Raw genomic sequence first — 10,837 nt, forward strand, 5'->3', positions numbered from 1 at the left:
AGGCCACATTCACTTTCTGTCACATGTTCATGTTTATAATCCTTTGAAAATGGAAAAGTTACTCTTAGTTGAAAGATAGTACAAAACCCTCAGGCCATAGTTGGCTGACCCCTGCTCCACAGCAAGGCCTACAAAGACTGCACACCGGCAGGAAGACAAGGTTCTGATGTCACACAAACCATTCAGCAGGTCCTCAACACAGGCCTACCCCATTATATCTTCACCCTGGCTCCCCAGGCAGGATGCAAGGATTCCCCAAGGGAACACCCCCCCCCCCACACACACACACATTGGCTAAAGAAACTCTAGTGCATTCCTGTCTCCCTACAGTCAGCTCTGTAACCAGCTACATCGCACAGCAGGGACCTTCTCAGCATTCATATTATTTCACCGTCAAGAGGTCAGGCAACCATTGCGCATCTCAGCAAAACATTCTCTTATTTTATTTTTTATCTCAGCAAACGTTCTCATTTGGCACCTTAAACTAAAGACCTCAGGCCAACAAATGTGGGCCAAGACCATTTGCAAGTCTCGATGCCTATGAGCATCAAAGCTGTTCCTCTCTCTGGTCCCTTGAGGGAGGCCTAAATCTGTCTCAGGTGTGCTAACAGTGCTGGCCACAAGGTGGTGGTGGAAAAGTTGTGGACGATGCAATCCGCTGGGATAGGAAGCCAAGCAGCGCTTCATAAGCAAAGTTCTCTCAGGCGACAGATCTCCAAATAGGGTCCCAGTCGTGCTTACTCAACATACTCCTGTCTGCCTGAGCTGGAATGAAGAAGAGGCCATCCTCCCCAGTGGCTCAGGGGAGGAGACACAAGCTGGTTTACACTTGGAGCTCAAGCATCTAAGTCTTGTCCAGATGGAGGGGGCAGTGAGCTCTTAGGTTAGTGCTTCTGGGCAGAGGAAATCTATAAGACCAGCTCTGCAGCCCTTGCACAGGGAGTACTTTCCCAGGATCCATAAACATACGCAGAGCCCATCAGGACATTTTACTGTCAGAGAAATGGCCTGGGGTCCCTCTCAGGATCTCAATTCAGGGTTAGCTATTCAAAGCATGAAATAACAGGAAATACATGTTAAGGATCAAGGCTGCTCTTTTTAGCCCTGCTGAGGGAACAATTTCAGACATGGACTGGTAGAGAGAAAATTGGGCACTCGCCAGGGCAGGAGCTGGCTTTCCTTTCAGACCCAGACTTCTCCTTTGGTACGGTGGAAGTAGGAACTCAGCTTGGGGTCCAGCATGCTAGCCGTCCAGAGTTCACTCCCGCCTGAGGCTAGTTGACCCGACAGGCGCGGATCATGAGCAGCTGCAGGAGAATGAAGACCGGAGACGTGATCAAGCCGAACCAGAGCTCCCGAGTCTGCTCCACTAGCTTCTGGCACAACAACATCTCGAAGACAAACTTGAGGCTAAGAACCGTGAGGACCCAGAAGAGGCGGAGCACTGCCAACCTCTTCTCTCCGTCCTGGAAGAGGCGCACGGACACGATGGTGGTGAAGTAGGTGCTGAGCCCATCAGCGGCGAAAAAGGGCACGAACACGTTCCACCAGGAGAGGCCGGGGGCCAGGCCGTCCACACGCAGTGCCAGCAGCACGGAGAACACCAACAGGGCCAGCAGGTGCACGAAGATCTCGAAGGTGGCGAAGCCCAGCCACTGCACCAGCTCCCGGAGCGAGAAGAGCATCGCGCCGGTTGAGCGCGGGCCGGGGCCCGGCCGAGCGTCCCACCGGCAGGGCTGCGCCTCCTCTCCCCGTGGGCCTCGCCGGCGCCCGCCGCCAGCGCCGCTGCGGCGAGCACGAGGCAGCGAACGGCTCCGCCTGCCCCGGCCCTCGGTCCTGGCGTGTCGCCAATATCTTGGCCGCGGCCCGGGACCCAGCACCGGCCGCTAACGGATACCCGCCCCCCTCGGTCGCCATGCCCTGCCGGGCGCGGTCTAAGGGCGTCACTTCCGGCCACCACCGGAAGTCGGAAGTCCAAGCTGGTCCGGGCCACCTAGGCTTGCAGGATCTCTTAGCTGGTCCGGTGCTTGGGTGCCGGGGTTTCCCGGCGCGCCCGGATGCCGAGCCCGGGGCTTCTGGTGCTCTTCGGCAGCCAGACAGGCACGGCCCAGGATGTGTCGGAGAGGCTGGGTCGCGAGGCTCGGCGCCGGCGGCTTGACTGCCGGGTGCAGGCCCTGGACTCCTACTCGGTGGTGAGGGAGCCTTAGGGCTTGGGCGGTGAGACCGAGCAGGCCGGGGGCGCCAGCCCCCAGAGCCCTCGACCGCAGGGCACCGTGTGTTGTGTGAGAGCGGACCGTTCCATTATGGAGGGTTTAGGGGACAGGAAAACTTGGGGACAGTGGCAGGGCTTAGCACATGGAGAAACGGGCAAGGTGGGAGGATGGAGCCTGAAAGGGCAAAGGCAGGCCGGCTGCTCACGGGTGCTTCGTGACTCCGTTTGCCATACCCCCCGAGTGAAGGAGAGGGGCCAGGCTGCGGAGAGCACACCTACTTGCTACAGCCCGAGGTCTTAACACATGTGTCTTTTTGTTGAGGTGAATCTGATTAGTGAGCCCCTGGTGATATTTGTTTGTGCAACTACAGGCCAAGGAGACCCCCCTGACAACATGAAGGTAAGGCTGACCTGAAGGCTTTCTTTGCTCAGAAGCTCAGATCACTGCCCTGGACCCTCACTGTTTTCATTGCCTGGGGACTCCAAGAAGCACAATGAACAGTTGCCCTCCTATATCTGTTGCACGTTAGCCGTGGATTTGGGAGGGAACTGGGGGCTCTGGCTGTCCTCCCTAATAAACTGTTCACAGGCCACTAAATAGCCTTGTTCTCCATTTTAACCTTTAATATTTTCTCCAGGGCTATATATGAATCTGGTCTGGGTCTTGTGAGTGTTTCAAAATTGTTGGACCTTCCTCTGGGAACATTCTTCAATTCTTTGACCATATTTTGAACACACATTCTATTCCAAGCATGATCTAGTGCTGGGAATCCAGCCAGGAACCTATTTCTTTCCTCAGGGAGCTCACAATGTAGCAAAAGCAACAAGTTTAACAGGCAGTTACAATACGGGGAGATACATGCTGCCAGAGAAATTGCCAGACGTCATGAGGACATTAATAAACGCTATCTAGCCCAACCTGGAGGCTCAGGGAGAGCTTCCTGGAAGAAAGGAGTGTAGGCTAAGTCCTGAGGATAAGTGGGGGCTAGCCAGGCACCAGGAAACTGGGAGCAGCCTGTGCAGAGGAGAAAGACCAGCTCAGGGAAGAGCAGAAAGCAGTTGGGGATGACAGAGCCAAGGAATGCATCAAGGGGGGAGGGGAGACGAGAGGCAGGAAGCCAGACCTGATCCCAAGAAGCTGGACCGCCCCAGCAAGGTGGATGGGCTTGAGGTGAAGGGCCATGCAATCCACTGGGTGACAGTCATATTTGTGTTCTAGCGAAACTGCTACGTGTCGACAGGGAGGGCAGGCTGTAGGAGAGCAAGAACAACTCAAGAGGATGCACAGTGAAGGCGGGGGGGGGGGGGGGGGGGGCAAACAGCAGAGAAAAACAAGACACCTTCCAGAGACGTTAAGGTAGAATTGAGAGGACGTGGAATCACACAGGCCTAAAAGCTGGGAACAAAGATGAAGTCGAGACAGGGATTCGGGCTCAGGGACCAGAGTGGATGGTAGTTCCACGCACAGAGATGGAGACCAGGAGGCCCAAGGGCTGGAAGTCATCCAGGGGGAGATACAAGGTAGGTGTGGAGCTCTAGCAAGGACCCTGGGCGAGGCATGAGAAAGCCCCTCCCTTTCCCCTGGGACAGGTGGCCCTGAACACGGAGGGCATGGGAGGTGGAGAAAAGCCTGTGAGGGGCAGGAAAGTGGCTCCAACAGCAAAAAGAGGGAGTGCCCCAAATCCAAGGTCAAGGCAGGAAGGTGATTGTTCTGAGAGAAAGGTCTCCAGCACTCAACGCTGCACAGAAGTGAAGTAAGATAAAACCTGAGCAGAACTGGTAGGGTTTATCAGCAAAGGGACTGCTGGTGACTTTGGGGAAAGCGGTATCAGCAACTTACTGGGAGAGAAGCGAGGTCACAGGGGAGCAGCAGGTAAGTGGAGAGAATCTTAAGGACGTCTGTACATTAAACAATCACGAGAAAGATTCTGGCTGTGCGTGGGGCGAAGGGGTTGGAAAGAAGGTGTTAAGGTGAGAGAAACCTGTTAAAGGGTGGTGGCGGGGGAGAAAGAGGCTCATGACCGAAGAGCAGGGTCAGAGCAGGGGACGATGGGAGACATGGGGCCAAGACCCCAGCACAGTCAGGAGAGGTCTGAGACAAGAAGAGGGACCGGAGAGAAGGCAAGTGTGAGGGGATCAAAGGCAGGAGGTGAATTGTGGATGCCCGTGACACAGGACATGGGAGGGGAGGGGAGGGGGAACAAAGACCTCTACGAGGTCAGCTGGGCTGGGGTGCAGACTGGACATCAGAAGCCAACAGCATGAAGGTGGTGATGGTCACCCTGGATGAGGGTGCACAACGAAGACTGCAGGCATGGACGCCTCCACGGAGGTGGTCAGGAGGGGCCCTCCCCGGCCACAGTACGACCTGCAGGCTCCTTGGAGAGGCTGCAGACTGAGGTCCCAGGAACACGGAGGAGGGGGCGCGGCACCTGCTGAAGACCAGGCTTAGTGACCGGCTGTGTACTAAACAGGAAGACACTGGCTGCCTTGCCTCAGTCCTCAGAACACTGTGGTCAGGCACGTGCTCCCGGCTAGTGGACCAGAGGAGCCCTCTGTGGGGAAACTAACCACAGTGCAAGTCCCACAGGATCCCGGCCACGAAGCACACGTTGGGTGACAGGCCCAAACTCACAGTTTTCTGTCAGCGTCTTAAGTACAAATAGACCACAAAGAACCACCATACCCTCAGGTACCCTGGAGGAGGAGAGGCGGAGCAGGCCGTCCAGAACTCGGCACCCACAGGACAGGAAGGGACACACAAAACAGGACAAAAGCTGGAAGCGCTGGGAATGCTCTTTAAGACGATAGCAGGACAACTTGAAAAGATCAGAGAGCAGAGTTGAGAAATTCTCCTGGAAAGTGTAACCAAAAATGAACGAGGAACCAAGAAAGGAAATAGCAAAATTCTAAGGTCGTGTTAGTAACCTCGGAATGAGAAACAGTGGGGAGAAACTGACCAAAGAGAGCAACTAACAAAACATCCCAGAACTGGAAAAGGGTCCACCGGGTACTTGGGAAGGGCCCATCTTGAGTGGAAGGGCTCCCGCCAAGGCGCATCATGGTGGGTTACGGCTCTCGGGGATCGAGAGTGCCCAGGTAGCCGGTGGGGGACAGAGGGGGACACATGATGCTGGTTTCTCAGCAGCGGTGACCCAGCTGAACCAGCTTGGAGCAAGGACTCGGGCTCTTTGGAAAAACCATTTCCACCAGAAGTGCGCCCTGCCAACCTGCCAGTCACTGTGAAGGGAGGGCCTAAGCATTTGCAGGTGCGGAGTTGTGAGAAGTGTACCTTCACTGGGAAGGATATTTTTGGCAAGCTTCGGGAAACAGGCCTTTGAGGAGGAGCATGCAGGAGAGGTCTCCAGAGGCAGAGAGTGTAGTCCCCAGTACTGGCTGACGCAGCTCAGCCCTTGGGGGGTGGTCCAGGGTGGTCCAGGACCAGTGAGCAGAGCTGTGCCCCAACAGGGCCCCTCCATGCCAGTTATGAAGCAGAAGGGACATGGAATGCAGCTAAAGCCTGGACCACATGTGAAAGTTGGTGTCCAGGGCTCAGGTCATCACGGGCTGAAGGTGATGGGGAGCTGTATTTGAAAAGTGCTTCTGGAGGCCTGTGGGGAGGCTGGGGCAGAGTGTGGGCCAGACAGGCTCCAATGAGGGTCCCCGGAGGGGAGAAGAGTCACCTGGGCTGTGACCTTGGGGGTCTGGCTGTAAGGCCCCTGGGTTGGCCAGATGCATGGAGATGAGGGTGTCCTGGGGAAGGACACAGGTTTGGGTCCTTGGCCGTGAGGGTGGCAGTGAGCACAAAGCAGCCTGGTGGGGGCCCAGGGCTAGAAGAAGGCGCCAAAAGAGAAACTTGGTTGATGGGATAGGACGAGGACCACGGAGGGGTCCTGTGGTGCCCCGAGGTTCAGAGCTGAGAACAGAGGGGTCTTTGGGACATGGGGCTCAGTGTGAAGGGAGGAAGTGGTCCCAGGGGCAGCCTGAGCAGGAGCAGGTGCCACTCCTGCCCTGGGGAGGCAGTGGGGCAGGTGCCAGTAGCCCTCACAGGGCCCCCTGCCCAGGAAGGGGTGGGGCTCCACACTCTGGTGGTGGCTCTGGGGCAGCTCTATGGTTTACGAGTTTCTGCCTTTTTCCAAATCTTTTGCCATTGTGATAGAATAAAAAATGGTCTGGTTTCAGTAACAAAGATCTGAAGGAACAGGGAGGGTCTAGGTTGTGGCTCCTCCCTACTCCACCCTAGGGCCCTGGTGGCCCAAAGCAGGGCCTCTAACTTGGCTTCTTTTGGCTGTAGAACTTCTGGAGGTTCATATTCCGGAAGAATCTGCCACCGACTTCCCTCTGTCAGATGGACTTTGCTGTTCTGGGCCTCGGGGATTCCTCTTACGCCAAGTGAGTAGGGGCAGGAAGGCTGCTGGCCTGCAGGGACTGCCCTTGGGGTTGAGCACAAAGTCCTGGTGGAGGGACAGGTGACTCAGCCCCCAGGGTGCCTTCTAGACTTTGGGCCATGGCCAGGCTGTGGGGACCATCGGGGAGCATCTGGGCTTGAAGGGTGAGCAGAGCACAGACAGAAGGCTGGCAGGACAGGAAGGTGGGCACCAAAACTCCGGGGTGGGCCCAAGGTGTCTCGTAGGACAGGAAGTGACGTCTGGAACTGGACATCAGGGGCCTCAGGCAGCACCATAGGCTGACACGTGACTTAGGGCAGCAAAGGCCTACCTGGCTCTTCCCACTTTTCCATGAGATATCTGGGCTCACAAAGACAGCACAGTGGGATGAGGCAAGGGGCCCGGAAGACCCCCCAGCCCCAGGAGCCACCTCCAAGGCCACTGCTTCCCTGGGTGTGGTGGCATGACCGCCTCGGCCTTGTTCTTGCCAATTTTCAGGACCTATCTGTATCCTAAGCCAAGAATGACGTTGCTTTGCGTGCTTTCTTAAAGAAGCACCGAGGAGTTTGTGTGTGAGGGTTCGCACGTCATTAGGTCACTGAAACAGTCCAGCACAGGGCGGGCGGGGTGGGGGTGGGGGGTCGTTGGTCGTACCAACGCTTCCAAAGCCAGACACAACAAGGGCAGGACTGTGCTCGCTGAGGTGAACAGGGCAGCGCGACACTCCTGTGCCCGGGGTTTTGTTCTGTGCACCACATAGATGTTGGTTCACGGCAGCACAAACACAGGCATCTTGCCAACAGCGCTCTCTGGGAGGGGTATCATTCGAGGCCCGGGGTCTTCTGCTTCTTCGGGGCTGCTTGCCCTCTGCCCTCCGCCCAGGGCCTGCCCAAGCAAGCCTGGCTCTCTCTCTGTAGGTTCAATTTCGTAGCCAAGAAGCTGCACCGACGGCTGCTGCAGCTTGGGGGCAGCGCCCTCCTGCCTGCGTGCCTGGGAGATGACCAGCATGAGCTGGGGTGAGTGGGGTGGGGGCAGCTCTCCTGCAGGCCCGGCCAGGGGCAGGGGCCCCTCAGAACAGCGCGCACATGCTCTCTCTCCAGGCCCGACGCTGCTATTGACCCCTGGCTGCACGATCTGTGGGAGAAGGTGCTGGGGCTCTACCCGGTGCCCCCTGACCTTGGCGTGATCCCCCCCGGAGTCCCGTGAGTGTGGGCCTCGGTGGGGCTCCTGCAGGTGCAGTTAGAGCGGCCTGGCCGCGGGGCCACTTGTGAGGCCCTGCTGACGGCCTGACGGGTGTGTGTCCTCCCTACAGTTTGCCCTCCAAGTTCACCCTCCGCTTCCTTCCGGAGGCCCCCAAGATGTGCTCTGAGGAGCAGCATGTGGCCGGTGCAGATCCCCCAGGTCCCCCTTCAGAGCAGCAGCCCTTCCTGGCACCCATGGTCACCAACCAGAGGGTCACCAGCCCCTCTCACTTCCAGGACGTACGGCTGATCGAGTTTGACATCACAGGCTCTGGGCTCAGGTGAGGGCCTGAGACACCAGGTGGGTGGTGGCCGAGGGATGAGGGGGGGGTGCCGGCCGGGCTGCAGGGAAACACATCCATCCGAGGACCGCCGCCCCCAGCCCTCCCCTGAGCCCCCAGTGCCCTGCCCGCACCCTCCCTCACTTTTCCCATTGGCTTTCCCATGCAGCTTTGCAGCTGGCGACGTGGTGCTGATCCGGCCCCAGAACCAGGCCAGCCACGTCCAGCAGTTCTGCCGGGTGCTGGGCCTGGACCCCGACCAGTACTTCACGCTGCTGCCCCGGGAGCCAGGTGAGCCCGGGGACCCCGGCTGCGGCCACCCTTTCTCTCTGCCCTCCCGGGGTCTGCGGCCTGCCCAGCCGTGTCCCAACCCCTCACAGGCTCCCCGCTTCCTGCTGCAGGTGTCCCCTGCCCCACGCAGCTGCCCCAGCCCTGCTCCGTGAGGCACCTCGTGTCCCACTACCTGGACGTTGCCAGCGTGCCCCGCCGTTCCTTCTTCGAGCTCCTGGCCTGTCTCTCTCCCCACGAGCTGGAGCGGGAGAAGCTGCTGCAATTCAGTGCCCCCCAAGGTCAGGAGGAGCTGTATTCGTACTGCAACCGGCCTCGCAGGACCGTCCTGGAGGTGCGGGCAGGCGCGGGCAGGCGCGGGCAGACGGGCAGGCCCAGGGCTCTGAGCCACAGCCACGTGTGGCGGTGCTGGCCGGAGCCTAGCCGGGGCTGTCTCTGCCCAGGTGTTGTGTGACTTCCCACACACGGCTGGAGCTGTTCCCGCAGACTACCTGCTCGACCTCATCCCCCCGATCCGCCCGCGGGCCTTCTCCATTGCCTCCTCTCTGCTGGTGAGGGCCTGTCGGGCAGAGCCCAGGACCGGCTTCAGGGATGCCGGGATCTCGAGGGGCGGGGGGCCGACCCTCAACATCTGCCCCACGTCTGGGACCGCCCCGGGGGAAGTGGGTGGAGTCTGAGGCCGGTCGGCAGGCAGGCGGCCCCGTGGAGCACAGCACCCGCCATCCCATCCCCAGGCTCACCCCTCGAGGCTGCAGATTCTCGTCGCTGTGGTGCATTACCAGACGCGCCTCAAAGAGCCCCGCCGGGGCCTCTGCTCCTCCTGGCTGGCGTCTCTGGATCCTGGGCGAGGTGACCCCTGCTTTCTGGAGGGGGGCGGGTAGAGCACTGGGCCAGGGCCCCCGTTCTCCTCTGTGCACCACAGCCGGTCCTGGACCGGGGCCCCGGTCCTCGGAGCCTCCTCACGCCTCCTCCCTCCTGCCGTAGGACCTGTCCAGGTGCCTCTGTGGGTGCGGCCCGGGAGCCTGACCTTCCCGGAGACACCGGACACACCTGTGATCATGGTGGGTCCCGGCACCGGTGTGGCCCCTTTCCGAGCAGCTGTCCAGGAGCGGGTGGCCCGGGGTCAGACCGGTGAGCACGCAGGGCCTCTGGCAGGGTGGCAGCTGGGGCTGCCTGGGCCGAGCCTCACAGGCCTGGGTCCAGGCTTGAGGCCACCTGTGATCCCCCAGGAAACTTCCTGTTCTTCGGCTGCCGCTGGCGCGACCAAGACTTCTATTGGGAATCTGAGTGGTTGGAGCTGGAGAGGAAGGGCTGCCTGACCCTCTTCACAGCCTTCTCCCGGGAACAGGTGGGTGTGCTGGGCAGGGCGGTGCCGGCAGGGAGGGGGCCAGGCCAAGGATGCACCATCCCCATGCCCCGCCCCCGCCCCCTCCGCTCCCCCTCCCCTCCCCCTCCCCGTAGGAGCGGAAAGTGTACGTGCAGCACAGGCTCCGGGAGCTCGGGCCGTTGGTGTGGGAGCTGCTGGACCGCCGAGGCGCCTACTTCTACCTGGCGGGGTGAGCCTGGGCCCCCGGGGGGTAGGGGTGGGAGCCGGCCCTCCGGAGGTCCCAGCCCTACTGAGCCCTCCTGGCCCGTCCCTCCAGCAATGCCAAGGGCATGCCGGCAGATGTGTCAGAAGCCCTGACGTCCGTCTTCCAGGAGGAGGGTGGGCTCTCCGGCCCTGATGCAGCCAACTACCTTGCCAGGCTCCAGCGGACGATGCGTTTCCAGAGTGAGACGTGGGCCTAAGAAGCCATCCTGCCAGCCTTGGCCACTCTAAACGCTGCTCTCTGGGGGGCTACTGTCACCTTCCACCCTGTCCCCTGCACAGCCTCACTTCAGTCAACCTGGGGTCCTATACCCAGCCCTGACATCGCTGCTCACTCACCACCCCACCCCTGCCCCCATCCAGGGTTGCAGGCTACTGCCAGCCTTTCCCCACTGGCCCCAGCTTGGGTCCTGGTCAGGATGGTCCCTGGGCTGCCCCACCCTGCATAAGGACGGGGCCCCAGGAAGGAACGGGCAGCCTGATGGGCATCGGGGGCTCCCCAGACACCAGCTTCCAGACAGCATGCGAGCCCGGAGAGCCTTCTGAGGTTGTCCCAGGGGACAGCAGTTTCCCAGTCCCCCTCTGCCACATCTCTGTGCCCACCCACAAAGTACACGGTGCTGTCACAGGGCCTCGCAGGGCCAGGGCTAGGGCTGGGAGGCAGGACCAGGGGAGACCCCCAGCTAGCACACTCTTTCCTCACCCTGTTCCTGGAACACCTCCGTAATAAACTGTGGGCTCTTGTTGGCTGTGTCTGACCTGCTCTTCCGCGTGCCTGTCTGGGTGCCTCAGGGCGTGTGTGGGCCCACAGTGTCTGGACGGGGACAGCAGTCGTGGCG

At 60.0% G+C, this 10,837-nt stretch overlaps 2 protein-coding genes across 4 annotated transcripts; one reads left to right on the forward strand and one right to left on the reverse strand.

Annotated features, from left to right (window-relative positions):
• Nucleotides 1–421: 421 nt before the first annotated feature.
• Nucleotides 422–1,928, reverse strand: TMEM203 (transmembrane protein 203). The gene has a single exon (XM_047829124.1). The coding sequence runs from the start codon at nucleotides 1,683–1,685 to the stop codon at nucleotides 1,275–1,277; it is 411 nt and encodes a 136-aa protein (XP_047685080.1). The 5' UTR covers nucleotides 1,686–1,928; the 3' UTR covers nucleotides 422–1,274.
• A 35-nt stretch (nucleotides 1,929–1,963) lies between these two features.
• Nucleotides 1,964–10,756, forward strand: NDOR1 (NADPH dependent diflavin oxidoreductase 1). 3 transcript variants are annotated; one of them, XM_047829114.1, is made up of 14 exons: nucleotides 1,964–2,192; nucleotides 2,535–2,612; nucleotides 6,507–6,604; nucleotides 7,518–7,616; nucleotides 7,701–7,802; nucleotides 7,913–8,122; nucleotides 8,292–8,413; nucleotides 8,524–8,744; nucleotides 8,854–8,961; nucleotides 9,145–9,259; nucleotides 9,395–9,541; nucleotides 9,640–9,758; nucleotides 9,872–9,966; nucleotides 10,054–10,756. In XM_047829114.1, the coding sequence occupies exons 1-14, from the start codon at nucleotides 2,058–2,060 to the stop codon at nucleotides 10,196–10,198; spliced, it is 1,794 nt and encodes a 597-aa protein (XP_047685070.1). In that variant the 5' UTR covers nucleotides 1,964–2,057; the 3' UTR covers nucleotides 10,199–10,756. The 3 variants fall into 3 exon arrangements, with proteins under 3 accessions (XP_047685070.1, XP_047685069.1, XP_047685071.1); XM_047829113.1 differs by having other exon boundaries at nucleotides 9,640–9,966; XM_047829115.1 differs by having other exon boundaries at nucleotides 2,051–2,192; nucleotides 2,584–2,612; nucleotides 9,640–9,966.
• The last annotated feature ends 81 nt before the right edge of the window (nucleotides 10,757–10,837 follow it).

This window comes from Prionailurus viverrinus, chromosome D4, assembly GCF_022837055.1.
Source record: "Prionailurus viverrinus isolate Anna chromosome D4, UM_Priviv_1.0, whole genome shotgun sequence".
NCBI classification, from domain to species: domain Eukaryota; kingdom Metazoa; phylum Chordata; class Mammalia; order Carnivora; family Felidae; genus Prionailurus; species Prionailurus viverrinus.